This window comes from Gadus morhua, chromosome 23 (genome assembly GCF_902167405.1).
Source record: "Gadus morhua chromosome 23, gadMor3.0, whole genome shotgun sequence".
Classification (NCBI taxonomy): domain Eukaryota; kingdom Metazoa; phylum Chordata; class Actinopteri; order Gadiformes; family Gadidae; genus Gadus; species Gadus morhua.
The window spans coordinates 17,842,444-17,860,611 of record NC_044070.1 but is presented as its reverse complement, the minus strand read 5'-3'; the positions used below and the strand labels follow the sequence as shown (position 1 = coordinate 17,860,611).

The window sequence follows — 18,168 nt, the reverse complement described above, 5'->3', positions numbered from 1 at the left end:
TTCTTTTAGATTCAACCTCACCGACCAAAAGCTGTTTGATAATAATAAATAAGAGTGTCTGACTAGAGAGAGGGATTGACATGGGATGACCTTAGAGTTAGGGTTACCCTAACTGGTTAACCCTGAGTCTAAGCTCTAACTAGCCCTAACTAGTTTGGGTGTTAACCTTCACTATTTAACCCTAACTAGCTAGGGTTAACCCTAATTAGTTAATTCTAGTTAGGACTAACCCTTCAGACCTTTGTCATACTGGAGAAGCTGTGTCTAATCGTTAGTATCGGTGGTGGGTGGTCTCTCATGGTGATAGTAACGTGTCGGGTGGTCTTTCGTGGTGATAATCGGTGGACTCTCTCCTCTCCACAGGCCCTGAGGGTGATGGCCAAGATCATGCGTGAGTGCTGGTACGCCAACGGTGCGGCCCGCCTGACGGCACTGCGCATCAAGAAGACGCTGTCCCAGCTCAGCCAGCAGGAGGGCATCAAGATGTAGAGCCGCACACACATACCCCCCTGTTGTTTTTATTATTCAAAGCAATGTCTTATATTATCATTATCAACCCGTCCCTGCCCGGGAGATTACCTTTTCTTTCTGTACTGGGCAGGAGTATATGTATATGTATATTTCCTTCATTTTTTGGTTTTGGTTTCATTTTTGAGTAGCCACACAGCACCCGTCAACACACACACACACACACGCGCACGCGCGCGCACACACACACACACACACACACACACACACACACACACACACACACACACACACACACACACACACACACACACACACACACACACACACACACACACACACACACACACACACACACACTCTCTGGTGTGGGCCCCCCCAGCCTACGCGGACCACTGGGGCGTGGGCACAATGGATAGGCTGGAGGACTCATCCTGAAAGCTTGTGAGGGAGTGAAGGCCAGACCCCCGCTCTCCTCCGCGCTCTGGGGAGGTCCCGGTAAACCAGGTCTGGGAGGGTCCAACAGAGACCCAACCAATGGTGCTCCGGCCTGAGAGCCAGTCCACCACAGAGACACGAGGGAGGCCTGCTCTCTCCTCATGCTGCTGACGTCACTCAGCAGCCCTTCATCAGCATGGGCAGCAGAGCTCCTCCCAGTGGTGCCCCCCTCTGCCACTGGTGTCCCCTCTGCCATTGGTGTCCTCCACTGGTGTACCCCTCTACCACTGGTGTCCCCTCTGCCAGTGTTGTCCCCTCCTGGGAGGCTGGTGTTCTGTGTGGCGACGCCCCCTTGCTGTCCCTTTTGTTTTCTGAACCGCCATCAGTATTACCGGCAAGACGGGTCAGTTCATATCATTTCTTTCTATGACAGAGTATCCGATTCCTCAGCATTTTATTTCGTCATTATTTGTGTGTCTCAATTTCTTAGCTACATTTGGAATTTTTATTTTGGACAGCATCTCATTCATTCTCCGCTAACATGCTGGAACATATGCAAACTAATGATTTATGCTATACAACACAGGCGGACAACAACAATAGAACTACAAACCGACATAACGACAACACAGAACTACAACACGAGAGGACAAAAGAAACACAACACGAGATGACATAGAACTACAACGCAGGATGACAACAGGACTACAACACTAAATGACAATAGAACTACAACACAGGTGACGATAGAACTATAACACTAGATGACTAACAGAACAACAGGAGACCGCTGCCGCCATGCCTTCCAGGCTACCCTTCGAGTGCCACAGCTTTAACTGACAGCTCGTCCACCTCCAGCGTGCGGTAGGAGACTGTGTGTGTCTGTGGTGTGTGTGTGTGTGTGTCCACACCGTGGTGTGCGTGTGGTGCGCATGTGCTCTGAGCAGCGACGGCCTCTAGGGGCGCTGAGGAGCACACACACACACACACACACACACACACACACACACACACACACACACACACACACACACACACACACACACACACACACACACACACACACACGTGCACGCCAAACTCAAACCTGAGCCCTCTCCCTGGTGCCATCAGCCAGCCTGCGCCTCAGCCAGCCTGCACCTCAGCAGCAGCTCATCCTGTGGTCCCCAGGGGGCCCCAGCTCCTCCGTCAGGGGCCGAGCAAACAGCCGCTTTGGTCTCGACCGCATTGGTGCCGTTGTTTACAAAATGGGGGGGGTGGCAGGCATGTTGTTTTCAAGCATTAACTTTTATCAAATGATAATCAAAACTTAAAAAAAACTTGGAGTGATGTACATTCGTTTTAAATATAGCAAGTGGATATTTACTAAGCCATAGGTTTTTCCATTGATTTGGAGTAACGTGGTTTAGTTGATTTATGTTTTGTCCTTTTAACGGCAAGATCTTTTTCTACTAGAATGTACATTTCTGAAGATGCCACCGCAAAAACAAAAGAGAAAACTGCAACTTTGTCATTTCAGCTTTGCAAGCCTTAAGGGACCAACAAAATATGCTTTTGTTTCTTCTGTAAAACATATATATGAATGATTAACGGTACTTTGTTTAAAACTGATCATATATAATCTTAAGGACAAAAAATGATATGTAGCACAGTCTTATTTATTGTCTCGGGGCCATACTGCCACACAGCTAAACCAGTTCAAACCCGTCAAATAACATTTAAATAACAACTACTTGGAATACTGACACACGGCCTGTGAGTTTGGTCCTTCTTCAAATGTCACTTGAAAGAATATCTGTTTATTCAGCAAGTGCACTTCACGGTTTAGATGTGTGGCCCTATGGACCTGGTCGACTAGTTATCTAGCTAACTAGTTAAGTTTGTCTTTATTTTCTTCTTCTTCTTTGGTTTTAGACGATGTATTGATGTGCTGCTATGGAGTCTGGCCGTCCTGCTGAGGAGGGGGCCAGCTCCGGTTGGATGTACAGTACATATCCTCATTGCCTGACTTCAATCTGTGCCATGTCGCTATTCTGTGGCTCCTCAAGTTCACTTTTGTATCGACTGGAGCCCATAATAGTCCTCCATTTTGAAAGCCTGTTTTGTATGAAAGTTATCAAAATAGTCTGTGTGTTTGAATAATCAACCACAGCAAACTCTCCACAAGTGCATCCAACAAAAAAATTGAATTTCTGTGCCATATACACCTGTATAGAAATTGAACTTTCACAAATGTTGTTTTCCCATGGAAGGAACTTCTACTTGTGTTGGGTGGGAAGGGGGGGGGGGGGGGGGGGGGTCTACGGTTTTAAACCGGTTTGATATAAAAGAGAAGAGAATCGTCAATCGTTTGCTGCTATCTCAAAGCAAAAGAGGGTTCATTCATTGCCTCTACTGAACCCTGACCCTAACCCCCACTCCAACCCTGACCCTAACCCCAGCCCAGGGGTCAGGGTTAACCCTATCCAAGCCTTCAGGGTCCCAAGATGGGGGGGGGGGGGGGGGGGGGGACAGTAGACTATCAACATTCATTCGGCTACAGTTCTTGATTGGACTGTGTGGTGTTCATGTTCTGCTAGACAAGTCATACTCTGGGACATTAACAACAACAAAAGCTCAACTCAACAGCACCTCCCCTGGTTCGCCTCCACCAGGACACCTGTTCATTCTGTCTTAATGATCACCAGCAGCCTTCCTCTTTACTTTCTTCACTTGTAAAAAGACTTCTGACTCTGGTTTTATACACCGCATATGAATTCCTCTTCTGGTCACATTACTGAATAATCTGCTTTGCTCTCCTTCAGCCCTCCCGGAGGTCCAGGTCTCGACCCCGGGTCCCCCAGGTTAGACTAGAGCTCCAGACCGCTGAGCCCTTGCTGAGGTCCAGGTCATGGCCACTCTAGACCGTGACCTGGACCCAGAGCGCTCCAGTTGAGCCCTTCAGAACCAAACTCGGCTCCAGCCTTGTGACTAACCAATCAACAAATGAAGTAGTATTAGTTCAGTCTTCGGTTACTCTTTAAAGGACCAAACATAACAACCTTTTAAGTCAATAAATGCATATAGAAATGTGTGAAAGAAATTAAGAAATATCTGAATACATGTCAGAAGTGAAAAGTTGTTCTCATGATCTGATGGTTTCTGTATTTTTTTTACTCCCAATTATAGCAATTATTCGAGTATGTTTCGCTCAGTATTCTGTGTGTTTACCAGCCCTATTTCTTTGTTTCCACACTCTGTATATTTGCATTCATTCATTTCCATAGCTCTTTGTGACGCATAAGAGAGAAGCCAGTGATGAGCTCCACTGGAGTCTGTACGCTTAAAGGTTCTTCAGAGGTACCTTCTCCCTAGTGGAGAAACGGTCTTCTGTAGGAATCCAATAGAGCGAGGAAAGCAGAGGTCTGCACATGAACGTCCGTTCAGCAAATGGACTCATCGCTGGTTTACTGACCAGCAGAAATCTGCTTCCACCGTCACAAAGAAATACTGAAGTCAAGTGAAGAGCAGACATACAGCGGGAATTGATAAATAGATGAATTCATTATCATAGAAATACAACCGCCAATGAGTTAAAACAACATTTATTGAACATAATTAAATTGGACAAAACAATTACAAAAAATATAGAGAATTTAGGAAGAAAAAAGCATTTGCAATCACATGTTTTATTAATTTCTTAATTTAAAAAGCACATGTATTTATTAATTAAATATTGTTTTCATTTGGTTCCTTCATATGAACATGCTTAGATATGGTCCAGATTCAGGTGTTTAGGGGGAATGTTTCTTTATACGTGGTTAATGCCTTTGTCATTGAACTTGATTCTCAAGCGAGATGACATTTTAATAGAATATAAAATAGTATTTTTTTGTTGAATTTTCTACTCACTTAAAAGGGCCAATACTCTATAAGACTGGTCAGTTCCCCAAAGAAAATCCACTTTAATTGAAAGGTAGAAGTAATTAGCTATGCCCACAACGTGAAGAAGATTACCACCCAAATTCTTATCTGGTTCTTTGTCTGCTGTAAGCGTTAAATATCTGTGCCCTTCTGTGACTCAAACCTAGGTAGGAAATGCTAGCATTTTGTCATCTGTATAGTGACCAAGGCCGCCTGTAGTCTTTCATTACTTCTCAACGCAAGCAGATGCAGACTACGTGGACAAAGTGTACCACTAGTGCTCCCCTCGCTCTTAGCGTCACAATAGGTCCTGGAGCAGCTGTGGATGTATTGGAACACGTGTCAGTGTCTCCTCCAGCTGAGCCAGGGTTCCACCTCCAAAGGGTGAGGGTTAGAACACAGCACAGCTACAGCACTTGTTGGATATGCAATAACGATGAACATATGCACCCCCAACGGTGTCTTATGCAAATCCTCAACCGGCCCTATAGGATCCCGCCGGTCAGATGATCTACCTATGCTAACACGATCCACTCACTGTGACCGTATCGTCATGGGGGCAGTGTGAGTCACAACCCGGGGGGAGCAGCTAGGAGACTGGTTAGGAGACCTTTGTGCCCAGTGACAGTAGACACGCCCCAGTTAGGAGACTGGTGCCCAGTGACAGCAGACACGCCCCAGCGCGGTTTTGTGGCTCTCCTATGGTATTGAGGAGAACAGGAAGAGCACAAGCTGTAGCCTTGCAATTCCTGTTCCTGATTGGATATGAATTATGTGACAGAATGATTACCAAAGTTTGTATGAAAAGTTTAATATCCAAGAAAAAAATAAGCAAATGAGATGCAATTTTTAAAATGTGTGTAAATTAGGTTCAGTGTTGAGGTTTTTAGAGTTGGCTAACTTCTAAGCAGGCTTAGTCAAGGTTGTGTTGATTGGTTTGGGTCACTGAAGGGCTCTGCAGAGCGACCAGTATAAACGTCTGCTTCCTTGAGAGGCTGCTTAGCAACCAGACTAACTCCTTTCATTTGGCAGAACTCGGCTTTTCTTTTCCTATTCCACCCTGAAGGACAAAACCGCATGTGATCGTGTTTCTGTATTGAAGTCTGCATCACTTGCTTTAAAGGCTGAAAATGAACAAACTAAAAGGTCATCAAAATGAAAAGAAGATACCTCCTTTAAGACCAATGTGTTTTACCTCACTGTAAATATTTTCTCAATTTGTTTACTCCAACTTTGCAATTTATACTTTTTTGGTTTGATTTTTGTTTCTATGAAATGCTTAAAAAATGTAAGAGAATAAAACTTTTGTCATGGTACTTAAATGTCAGAAGGCCTTGTATTGTGTTTGTGTTCACGCAGTTTGCTGCTTCTGTTCGTACTAAGCTGTCTGTACCGACGGTCTGTACTCAGTCTGTGCTGACGTTCTACTCGTACTGACGGTCTTTACTCATTCTGCACTCGACCTGTACTGACGGTCTGAACTCAGTCTGTAGTGACGGTCTGAACTCAGTCTGTAGTGACGGTCTGAACTCAGTCTGTAGTGACGGTCTGAACTCAGTCTGTAGTGACGGTGTGTACTGATGTTCTGTACTCGGTCTGTAAAGTGAGTTCTTGCTGAGTCTCTGCCCCACTGAGTCCCGGTATAAATGCCTTGTGTCAAATGTTCCTTTGTTTAAAATAATAAATACAAATGAGGCAGGAGGGAAAGTAGATGCATTCTCAGCTACTGTGCCCAACCCTTTACTACTTCTACCATATTATAACCTGAACTACACCATATATAGTGTGTTCAGACCGAGGGAAGACATAGGACATAGAGGGCCGATACCTTGTTCATTTCTGATCAAGCTGGAGTAGCAAATGGTTTGAATAAAGAAGCTAAGAGTTTCATAAAGAATTGTGTCACTTACTTGTCTCGTCGGCATGAAGACTTGTTCAGCAAACAGCCATAAGAAAAAATAATGGAAATAAAACGTGATGATACGTGCAACATTGAATCAGTCACATCCGTCATAGTTTCAATCGAGATCCCTGGGTCGTTTCCAGGCCAACTGTCACACTCGTACTCCAATATCCAGTAATGTAATTGAATATCATTAGTTTTACACCTTCCTTTTTGTGTCCACCAAAAGCCAAGCAAGATGTACTTGAGTTAATCCCAACAAAACAAATTAAATATTTATTCAAACAAGCTTCATTTATTTGATCAAACTCAGTAAAGAATCAGAATCCTGCCAAATAGCTACGTCTTTCCACCAGTAGAGGGCAACATTGATAGCACTTTATTCACGACACAGGATAGTAATCAAGCTTTTTTGCAATTACAAGACGATGAAATCTGACATTAGAAAAATAGATGGAAAATAAACAACATCACAGTGATCACGAAATCCTCTCACATCACCGTAAAGAAGAATGTTCGTTAACCAAGCTCTCAAGCACTAAAGAGCTCATGGGTCAGGGTGATGAAAGTATGTTCCTACATTATGTCCTTAGTGATGCAGTCTGACTCTGGTTATGTCTGACAATACGAGACTGAAACTGGAACTTGAAGAAGTGATGACGGCTTTCACAAACCTTGTCATCCATGTGGTCCTCCCAGACCAGTGCTGGACCGGGGGGGGGGGGGGGCAGTGCTTGCGGGGGTCCAATGAGCAAGGCATCGGAGAAACATGGTCTCTCTTTAAAACAACAAAAACGAGCTGACAGAGGATGGATGTGGTGCCTAATCCGAACCTGTCGGAAATTATTGAGCATTAAACAGATAAACACACACACACACACACACACGCACACACACGCACACACACACACACACACACACACACACACACACACACACACACACACACACACACACACACACACACACACACACACACACACACAGGCTGCTCTGCATCCCCACCAGCTGACTCGATTCTTAGAAATGGGAATCATAGTCCGAACAGATGGTGTGTGTGTGTGTGTGTGTGTGTGTGTATGTGTGTATGTGTATGTGTATGTGTATGTGTGTGTATGTGCGCGCGCGTGTGTGTGTGTGTGTGTGTGTTTGTGTGCGGGCGTGCGTGCGTGCATTTGAGTGTGTGAGTTACGGCGGCGGGGGAGTATATTTCGTTGTATTGGTTGTGCGTAAAAAATAAGCCATGACAGCGCAGAGGAACACGACCCAGGATCCTGGATCCTATCGATAGGACCGGACCTCTATACAGGACCTCTCTATTCTCTCTCCAGGACCGGACCTCTATACGGGACCTAGGTCCTCTCGATATGACCAGAGCTCTATACAGGACCTCTCTATCGGACCGGACCTAGTATACAGGACCAATTCCAGGTCCTCTCAATAGAAGCGGACCTCAATTCAGGACCTCTCTATAGGTCCTCTCGATAGGATCTCCACACAGGACCTCTTTATAGGTCCTCTTGGAGCGGACGACGGACGAGGGGCTGCAGGGTTTCGTTGTGAGAGAACAGCGAGCGGAGATGGAGTGATGGAGGAGCGGCTCGGCTGACGCTGCGGAGCTTAGAGATCCTCCAAACCTCCGGTGAGCTCCGGGGTCCAACCCTCCAGTGAGCTCCTCCACCCCTCCGGTGAGCTCCGGGCTCCAACCCTCCGGTGAGTTCCAGGCTCCAACCCTCCGGTGAGCCCCGATGGACAAACGCCTTCTGTCTCCTCTCACTCTTCTTCTCATTCAGTCTCCATGTCGTTGTTCATGAACCAAAGACTGCCGTACTAATTGGCGACACACTAGCTGCATCTCATTGTGTGATGCGTGTATTATGATCCGTGCTGTCCGGTCGATCCACATTGATCTGGATCTGTTGAACTGATGTTTTATTGAGGGTTCGGCTGCATCTGCAGCAAACCAAGTGCTCACCTCCTGGTTTCTCCGCCTGGTTTCATCTCTCTCATGGTTTCATCTCTCTCATGGTCTCACTTCATATGGTGTCTTCTCTATCATAGTTTTACCTCATGGTCTCACTTCATGGTTTCACCTCTTGGTCTCACTTCATGGTTTAATTTCCTGGTCACCCATCATGGGTTCATCTCGTTCAGCGCGGCGGGTCTTCTTGTCCCGGGCGGGCCGCCGTCGACATGGGCGATCACGTGTCCAAGCTGAAGCTACTGTCGGCGACAGATGGCGACATGGAGGAGCGCTACTTCCTGAACCGCTGTCCCGACTGGGCCCCCACGGGGGTCGCAACCTCCGACCCCGAAGCCGACGGGGGGTCCAGAGAGCCGCTGGACGCCGACGGAGAGGTGAGAATGATCATTAAAACAATTATTAATTATTATTATTATTATTATTATAATAGTGCTGCTATAGCTACCCAAAATAGCTCTCATTCTATAGCTACCCAACAGAGCAAACATTCTATAGCTACCCAACAGAGCAAACATTCTATAGCTACCCAACAGAGCTAATATGCTATAGCTAGCCAACAAGGCTAACATGCTATAGCGAACCAACAGAGCTAACATACTTTAGCTAACCAACAGGGCTAACATTCTTTAGCTAACCAACAGAGCTAACATGCTTTAGCTAACCAACATAGCTAACATGCTTTTGCTAACCAACAAAGCTAACATGCTTTAGCTAACCAACAGAGCTAACATGCTTTAGCTAACCAACAGAGCTAACATGCTTTAGCTAACCAACAGAGCTAACATGCTATAGCGAACCAACAGAGCTTGCATACTATAGCTAGGGTTAGGCTACAGCCTGATCTGAATAAAGGTTTAACGGTTTGAACCCGATGTGCAGGTCAGTGCTGCGTTCCAGAAGAAGGTGCACAACAAGATGACGGATCTGCTGGAGCAGATGGAGGAGGGCCTCAAGACCGCAGACCCCCATGACTGCTCCACCTACACTGGATGGACAGGTGAGGCTCATCAACACCTGGCAAACTATTTGAAGCAATGTCGCAGCTACACGCCACCTAGGTACTTATACTGGTCTCCTCCCCTGCAGTAGGATCCTTCGAATGGCTCTTCTTGATGACATCTGTGTCTTGTCTGTATTTATTCTCACCACAGGTATTGCCCTGCTCTACCTGCAGTTGCATCGGGTGTCCGGTGAGGCTTCCCACCTGCAGAGGGCGCTAGACTATGTGAAGAGGAGCCTGAGGAACCTCAACGGCCGTAAGGTGACCTTCCTGTGTGGCGACGCCGGACCCCTGGCGGTTGGGGCGGTGGTCTACCAACGGCTGAACCACACAGAGGACAGCAAGCAGTGCATCACCAAGTAGGTGGCAGAGCACCATACCAGAACATCGTTCCTGAATCAGTAACATTGCTCCTAAATCAGTACCTTACATCGCTCCTAATACAGTACTGGACATAGCTCCTAAATCAGTAACAGATTCCCCCCTAAATCAGTAACATCGCTCCTAAATCATTACTGGACATCGCTCCTAACTCAGTTACATTGCTCCTAAATCAGTAACATCAATCCTAAATCAGTTATGGGTATCGCTCCTAAATCCGTCCCGGACATCGCTCCTAAATCAGTCCCGGACATCGCTTCAAATCAGTACCGGACATTGCTCCTAAATCAGTAGCGGAACATCGCTCCTAAATCAGTAGCATCGCTCTTAAATCAGTACCGGGAAAATCGCTGATAAATCAGTACCGGACAGCTCTCCTAAATTGGTAAGATCGCTCCTAAATCAGTAACATTGCTCCTAAATCCATAACATCGTTCCTAAATTAGTAACATCACTCCTAAATCAGTACTGGAACATCGCTCCTAAATCAGTGACATCGCTCATAAATCAGTGACATTGTTGCAAAATCAGTAACATTGTTGTTAATTCTGTAATATCGCTCCTGAATAAGTGACATCGCTCCTGAATAAGTGAGATTGCTCCTAAATCAGGAACATCCCTCCTAAATCAGGAACATTGCTCCTAAATCAGGAACATTTCTCCTAAATTGGTACCGGAACATTGCTCCTAAATAAGTAGCATCACTTCTAAATAAGTAGCATCACTCCTAAATCCGTAACACCACCCCTAAATCATTAACATTGGTAGGTAGCAGAACTCTCCACTGGACGTGGAAGTAACATATTCCAGAGACGGGAGGAGAACCCCTAGAAGGCTGCAGACAGGAGGGGCTCTTATTGGTTATTAGCTTTGGTCAAACTGAAGAGAAACAACAAGCCTATCAGTATTTAAGTGCACAGCGTTCGTTACTGTGCACTCAAAGCTTGGTGCTCAGGAAGCCTGGGCCATCGCCAGCCTTAGAGTTGTTGGTTAAAATCCTCAAGGGCATTCAGACGCTGGCCTGTGGTCCAAAAAGTCCACTCTTTTAGAGCGGGTCTGCCTGTGTGGATGGAAAGCTGCACCTTTTGCAAATTGTGTGTGTGTGTGTGTGTGTGTGTGTGTGTGTGTGTGTGTGTGTGTGTGTGTGTGTGTGTGTGTGTGTGTGTGTGTGTGTGTGTGTGTGTGTGTGTGTGTGTGTGTGTGTGTGTCAGGCTGCTCCTCCTGCAGCCAGCGGTGGTGGGTCCGGACTCGGAGCTCCCTGACGAGCTCCTCTACGGCCGGGTGGGGTACCTCTACGCCCTGCTCTACGTCAACAAGGAGCTGGGGGCCGGCACGGTGGACGAGGGCCCCATCAGTCAGGTGACGTCTGCACACACACTGCAGGGGGAGCGGGATCTGGTGGTCGCCCACGGGGGTCTAGTGGTCAGCCACGGTGGTCTAGTGGTTGCCCATGGTGATCTGGTGGTCGCCCATGGTGATCTGGTGGTCGCCCATGGTGATCTGGTGGTCGCCCATGGTGATCTGGTGGTCGCCCATGGTGATCTAGTGGTCGCCACGGTGATCTAGTGGTTGCCCATGGTGATCTAGTGGTTGCCCATGGTGATCTAGTGGTCGCCCATGGTGATCTAGTGGTCGCCCATGGTGATCTGGTGGTCGCCATGGTGATCAAGTGGTCGCCGTATGGTGATCTAGTGGTCGCCCATGGTGATCTAGTGGTCGCCCATGGTGATCTAGTGGTCGCCACGGTGATCTAGTGATCGCCACGGTGATCTAGTGGTCGCTACGGTGATCTAGTGGTCGCCCATGGTGATCTAGTGGTCGCCCATGGTGATCAGGTGGTCGCCCATGGTGATCAGGTGGTCGCCACGGTGATCTAGTGGTCGCCCATGGTGATCTGGTGGTCGCCCATGGTGGTCTGGTGGTCGCCCATGGTGATCAGGTGGTCGCCATGGTGATCTAGTGGTCGCCCATGGTGGTCTGGTGGTCGCCCATGGTGATCTGGTGGTCGCCCATGGTGATCTGGTGGTCGCCCATGGTGATCTAGTGGTCGCCCATGGTGATCTAGTGGTCGCCCATGGTGATCTAGTGGTTGCCCATGGTGATCTAGTGGTCGCCCATGGTGATCTAATGGTCGCCCATGGTGATCTAATGGTCGCCACGGTGATCTAATGGTCGCCACGGTGATCTAATGGTCGCCCATGGTGATCTAATGGTCGCCCATGGTGATCTAATGGTCGCCCATGGGGGTTTAGTGGTTTCCCACGGTGGTCTAGTGGTCGCCGTATGGTGATCTAGTGGTCGCCACGGTGATCCAGTGGTTAAACCGTTTGTTACCCAGGTGGTGTCGGCCATCCTGGAGTCGGGGCAGAAGCTGTCGGCGGGGCAGAAGAAGGCGGAGCGATGCCCCCTGCTGTACGAGTGGCACGGCAAACAGTATGTGGGCGCGGCCCACGGGCTGGCCGGCATCTTCTACATGCTCCTGCAGGTCAGAACCTCTCAAAGCTCTGGGTGGGGGTTAATGGAGATGATGTACGTCTGGTCGTGACCTTTCGTCAAACTGCATGCAGCCTTCGACCGCTCTCTCCTATTAGTCAGTCTTTCAGGACAGTGTTTTCGGCTTCCCTTCTATTCTTTTGTGGACGGCTTTTGGTTCTGCTACACTCGCTAAGTACCTCGCTGCGGAACATTCTGAACATTCTGTAGACCAGAACGGCTGATTAGAACAAGGACAGAAATAATGATTTGATCTTACTGTTTCCAAGGAAACGAGCTGCAGATTTGTTGGATGTCTGGACCCACAAGAACACCCAATGTCACTTTTGCAAATGTCCCTGTGTTTATTCACACTTCTATTGGCGCATCCACAGCAGATAATTAAATGGTAAATAACTCTGAAACGGGGCAGACTAGAGCTTTAACACTCTCGGCAAGTAACGCCGGAGGCACCAATGAGACGGGGTATCAACTCTCCGGCCAGAGAGGTTTCTTCACAACACTTTCCTTTTCAAGCTTTGTGTACATACTGTTAAGATGGATGTCTATATTTATATATCTATTTTTTAAAATCCCTTCATCCATCATCCACCACCAGCAAGCCACATGGAGGCCGGGAGTGCCTGTGAAAATGTATTGGGATTATATCGGTATATATGTATTTAATGGAACAAATGAAAACTTTGTATGAATATTCTCACTTTATTCCACACACACACACACACACACACACACACACACACACAGCCAGGGGCGCGGGTGCCATCCGACGTCCTGGCGGGCGTGGTCCGGCCCAGCGTCGACTACCTCCGCCACAAGAGGTTCCGCTCGGGCAACTACCCGTCGTCGCTCAGCAACGAGAGCGACCGCCTGGTCCACTGGTGCCACGGTGCGCCTGGCGTCGTGCCCATGCTGCTCATGGCGTACCAGGTGAGAGACGATGGTATTAACACATGATGCTACTCATGGCCTACCAGGTGAGAGTCGATGGTTTTAGCACATGATGCTACTCATGGCCTACCAGGTGAGAGACGATGGTATTAACACATGATGCTACTCATGGCCTACCAGGTGAGAGTCGATGGTTTTAGCACATGATGCTACTCATGGCCTACCAGGTGAGAGACGATGGTATTAACTAGAGCTGTCAGTTAAACGCGTTATTAACGGCGTTAACGCAAACCAAATTTAACGGCGTTAAAATTTTTATCGCGCGATTAACGCAATTACTTTATAAAAAAAAAAAAAAAAAACTTTTTTTTTTTTTTTTTTTCTTTGGCTCAAAACAAAGAAGCAGTAGCCTGACTGCTATGTTCAAATGACATTTGTTCAAAGCAGTCGTTTAATTGCACTATAGGCTCTATTTTTGTATCGTCCTGTTTTGATCAGTGTATATGCCAATGTTGTTATCAATAAAAAATCATTTGCACAAGGCAAGCCGATGCACTTCACCATGTTGATAAGAGAATTAAAATGAGAAGAATTATGGGACAAAAAAATCAAGGGATATTTAGCATAGAAAAAGAATTTGCGATTAATCGCGATTAATTAGAGTTAACTATGACATTAATGCGATTAATCACGATTAAATATTTTAATCGCTTGACAGCTCTAGTATTAACACATGATGCTACTCATGGCCTACCAGGTGAGAGACGATGGTATTTAAACCAGTGGATGCAGTCAAGGCTCCTCAAAGGTCTAACATTTGACCTTCCTGCTCCAGGATGTTGGAGGTCTGCTTCCTCGTGACGAACCCCTCCCCGTGTCTGTCTCTTCTCCTCCAGCTGTTCAAGGAGGAGAAGTACCTGAAGGAGGCGGTGGACTGCGGCGAGGTGATCTGGCAGCGCGGGCTGCTGAGGAAGGGCTACGGGATCTGCCACGGCACGGCGGGGAATGGCTACGCCTTCCTCTCTCTGTACCGCACCACCCGGGAGAAGAAGTACCTCTACAGGGCCTGCAAGGTGACCTCCCGGCCTCTGGTTCCACTGCCTCGCTTTCTCTTGTGTTGTGGGGTCTAGCCTCTAGTTCCTCTTTCTCTCTTTCTCTTGTGTTGTGGGGTCTAGCCTCTAGTTCGTCTGCCTCTCTTTCTCTTGGGTTGTGTGTGTTGCAGAGGACCACTTGTAACTAAAGGCTACTTTAACTGATCTTGACCACTAGCTGTTCATACCTTCTAATATACTGTTCGTCATTCTCCCTCCAGTTTGCTGAGTGGTGTTTAGACTACGGGACCCACGGCTGTCGCATCCCTGACCGGCCCTACTCTCTGTTTGAAGGTATCTCCACCCAGCCAATCAATAACCACACCCACACAGGCAATACTGTTTGATTGTACCTCCATCGAACCAACGATAACTACACCCACACAGACATTACTGTTTGAAAGTATCTCCACCCAGCCAATGAATAACTAAACCCACAGACATTACTGTTTGAAGGTATCTCCACCCAGACAATGAATAACTACACCCACACAATCACTACTCTGTTTGAAAGTATCTCCGCCCAGCCAATGAATAACTAAACCCACAGACATTACTGTTTGGAGGTATCTCCACCCAGACAATGAATAACTACACCCACAGACATTACTGTTTGGAGGTATCTCCACCCAGACAATGCATAACTACACCCACACAGACCCTACTCTGTTTGAAGGTACCTCCACCCAGACAATGCATAACTACACCCACACAGACCCTACTCTGTTTGAAGGTACCTCCACCCAGACTATGCATAACTACACCCACACAGACCCTACTCTGTTTGAAGGTACCTCCACCCAGACAATGCATAACTACACCCACACAGACCCTACTCTGTTTGGAGGTATCTCCACCCAGACAATGCATAACTACACCCACACAGACCCTACTCTGTTTGAAGGTACCTCCACCCAGACAATGCATAACTACACCCACACAGACCCTACTCTGTTTGAAGGTACCTCCACCCAGACTATGCATAACTACACCCACACAGACCCTACTCTGTTTGAAGGTACCTCCACCCAGACAATGCATAACTACACCCACACAGACCCTACTCTGTTTGAAGGTACCTCCACCCAGACAATGCATAACTACACCCACACAGACCCTACTCTGTTTGAAGGTACCTCCACCCAGACAATGCATAACTACACCCACACAGACCCTACTCTGTTTGAAGGTACCTCCACCCAGACAATGCATAACTACACCCACACAGACCCTACTCTGTTTGAAGGTACCTCCACCCAGACTATGCATAACTACACCCACACAGACCCTACTCTGTTTGAAGGTACCTCCACCCCGACAATGCATAACTACACCCACACAGACCCTACTCTGTTTGAAGGTACCTCCACCCAGACAATGCATAACTACACCCACACAGACCCTACTCTGTTTGAAGGTACCTCCACCCAGACAATGCATAACTACACCCACACAGACCCTACTCTGTTTGAAGGTACCTCCACCCAGACTATGCATAACTACGCCCACACAGACCCTACTCTGTTTGAAGGTACCTCCACCCAGACAATGCATAACTACACCCACACAGACCCTACTCTGTTTGAAGGTACCTCCACCCAGACAATGCATAACTACACCCACACAGACCCTACTCTGTTTGAAGGTACCTCCACCCAGACAATGCATAACTACACCCACACAGACCCTACTCTGTTTGAAGGTACCTCCACCCAGACAATGCATAACTACACCCACACAGACCCTACTCTGTTTGAAGGTACCTCCACCCAGACAATGCATAACTACACCCACACAGACCCTACTCTGTTTGAAGGTACCTCCACCCAGACAATGCATAACTACACCCACACAGACACTTCTGTTTGAAGGTACCTCCAACTCTCTGTTTGAAGGGAGTGAATGGCAGCAGTAGAAAGGGGACAGAGGGCAGGTTTAAGTAAGTCGGAGTAACAAGCTCTCGTCTGGTCTAGGTATGGCTGGAGCCATCCACTACCTGTCAGAGATGGCCATGCCGGGAGACTCCCGCTTCCCAGCCTTTGAACTTTGACCTGCCTTGACCCTGGGCCGTAGGGGTGAGGAACTGTGAGTGACGTCTTCCTGTGAGGACATTGGATGAAGGAGGCCACTGAAATACTGGACTCTGTGTGGCCTCTCCTAGCAATGATGGCGGAGGGAAGGCGGAGAACGCAAGGAGCAGAACCGGTGACTTTCATTCGGACGTTTGGGACGCGTCGTCTTGGTGATCAAAGAAATGTGTTCTAGTATTTTGTTCTGGTCCGTCTGTTTTTGGAAGATGGAAACCCTTTACTTTTGAACAGGCATTCAGCCCAGCTGTTTCATGTCTGACAACAATACATATAAGAAACAGCTGTACATGGAAGGGGAACCACTTTAAAGGCGCTTTGTTGCTCTTTCATCGCACATGTTTAAACCATATTGTGCTTAATAGCTGTGAAGTCTCCCAAAAGTTCAATTTGTCCTTATAGTAGTAGAAATGTAGTTTAAAGTCCTGTGTGGAACGTGTTTTGCCAGACAGTGCTGCCCTGGCTGTCTGTTTGATTGCCTGTTACTAGTAGTCCTGTAAAGAAAGTGTGTCTCTAAAGCTTGCATGCTTCTTGCTCTCCATTTAGTGCTATTAACTCAGTGTTCTACTGCAATTCAACACACGTCGTCTAAACGAATTTCCTTCTCCTGCACTTTCGTCATGTAAAGTAAAGAAGGTTTTTTTTGTTTGTACTTCAACAGCCACCAACCCTAACCCTAGTAACTAACCCTACTAACCCACATGTTGGGGTTTGCTGCCATCTAGTGATGCTGTTATGATGTTGTAGTGCTGTCATGTTGCAGGTGTCTATGTATAAACATTGATCTAAGCTGCCCAAAATGCATGATGGGTACTATTAAGGATCAGCTTGAAAACAGACAGTTCATATCTGGGACATCAAGAGACAATGAGATGAAAATAACAGAAGAAATTCATCTTTGAATCTTCGTAGTTGGACTCAAGCTCCCAAACAGGGTTGAGTCCATAGCGACGGTAAGAACTTCGGACGTTGGCTCGTCTGTTACCAAGCGGTGCCTTCACTGGCCTCCTGCTGTCCCCAGGCAGCCCCATCAGGACCTGAACAGATTCCCTCACAGGGTTGAGTTTAAAATCCCTTTACGTGTTGAAAACAAACCTGGGATGTTTTTGACACCAAATACTGGTGGTCATGTTGTGGTTTTCTCAAGTTCTACTAGCCGTGAGGCTCAGTGTGTCTGTCTGTCTGTGTGTTTGCCTGTCTGTCTGTGTGTTTGCCTGTCTGTGTGTTTGCCTGTCTGTGTGTTTGCCTGTGTCTGTGTTTGCCTGTCTGTCTGTGTGTTTGCCTGTCTGTCTGTGTGTTTGCCTGTCTGTCAGTGTTTCTACTGGCTTCAGACAAGCCAAAAAGAAGGTGAGTTATTTTGCATTCCTGGAGTCGACTTTAATATCATGTAAATTTGTTTTGATTTAAGATTGTCATGTTTGTCCATCTTATTCAAAAGAGAATGGTTAGGCTTAAAGTTGTTCATGAAAAAAAAACTGATATTAAAACATGTTAATAAATATCACTCCTCACAGCTGGGTTTTGTGTAT

At 47.1% G+C, this 18,168-nt stretch overlaps 2 protein-coding genes across 5 annotated transcripts in view; both read left to right on the top strand.

Annotated features, from left to right (window-relative positions):
- Nucleotides 1-6,136, top strand: part of tgfbr1b (transforming growth factor, beta receptor 1 b) — a 37,238-nt gene extending 31,102 nt beyond the window's left edge. For both annotated transcript variants that reach the window (XM_030349330.1, XM_030349329.1), the window contains exon 9: nucleotides 364-6,136. In XM_030349330.1, coding sequence (XP_030205190.1) covers nucleotides 364-489 — 126 coding nt within the window. In that variant the 3' untranslated portion in view covers nucleotides 490-6,136. The remainder of the gene's footprint in view (nucleotides 1-363) is intronic.
- A 1,748-nt stretch (nucleotides 6,137-7,884) lies between these two features.
- lancl2 (LanC lantibiotic synthetase component C-like 2 (bacterial)) lies at nucleotides 7,885-18,152 on the top strand. 3 transcript variants are annotated; one of them, XM_030349331.1, is made up of 10 exons: nucleotides 7,885-8,425; nucleotides 8,867-9,070; nucleotides 9,576-9,693; nucleotides 9,848-10,055; nucleotides 11,289-11,436; nucleotides 12,416-12,562; nucleotides 13,318-13,500; nucleotides 14,358-14,534; nucleotides 14,774-14,846; nucleotides 16,526-18,152. In XM_030349331.1, the coding sequence occupies exons 2-10, from the start codon at nucleotides 8,906-8,908 to the stop codon at nucleotides 16,600-16,602; spliced, it is 1,296 nt and encodes a 431-aa protein (XP_030205191.1). In that variant the 5' UTR covers nucleotides 7,885-8,425; nucleotides 8,867-8,905; the 3' UTR covers nucleotides 16,603-18,152. The 3 variants fall into 3 exon arrangements, with proteins under 3 accessions (XP_030205191.1, XP_030205192.1, XP_030205193.1); XM_030349332.1 differs by having other exon boundaries at nucleotides 7,885-8,450; XM_030349333.1 differs by lacking the exons at nucleotides 7,885-8,425; nucleotides 8,867-9,070; nucleotides 9,576-9,693; ... (4 more) ...; nucleotides 14,358-14,534; nucleotides 14,774-14,846 and adding an exon at nucleotides 14,854-16,140.
- The last annotated feature ends 16 nt before the right edge of the window (nucleotides 18,153-18,168 follow it).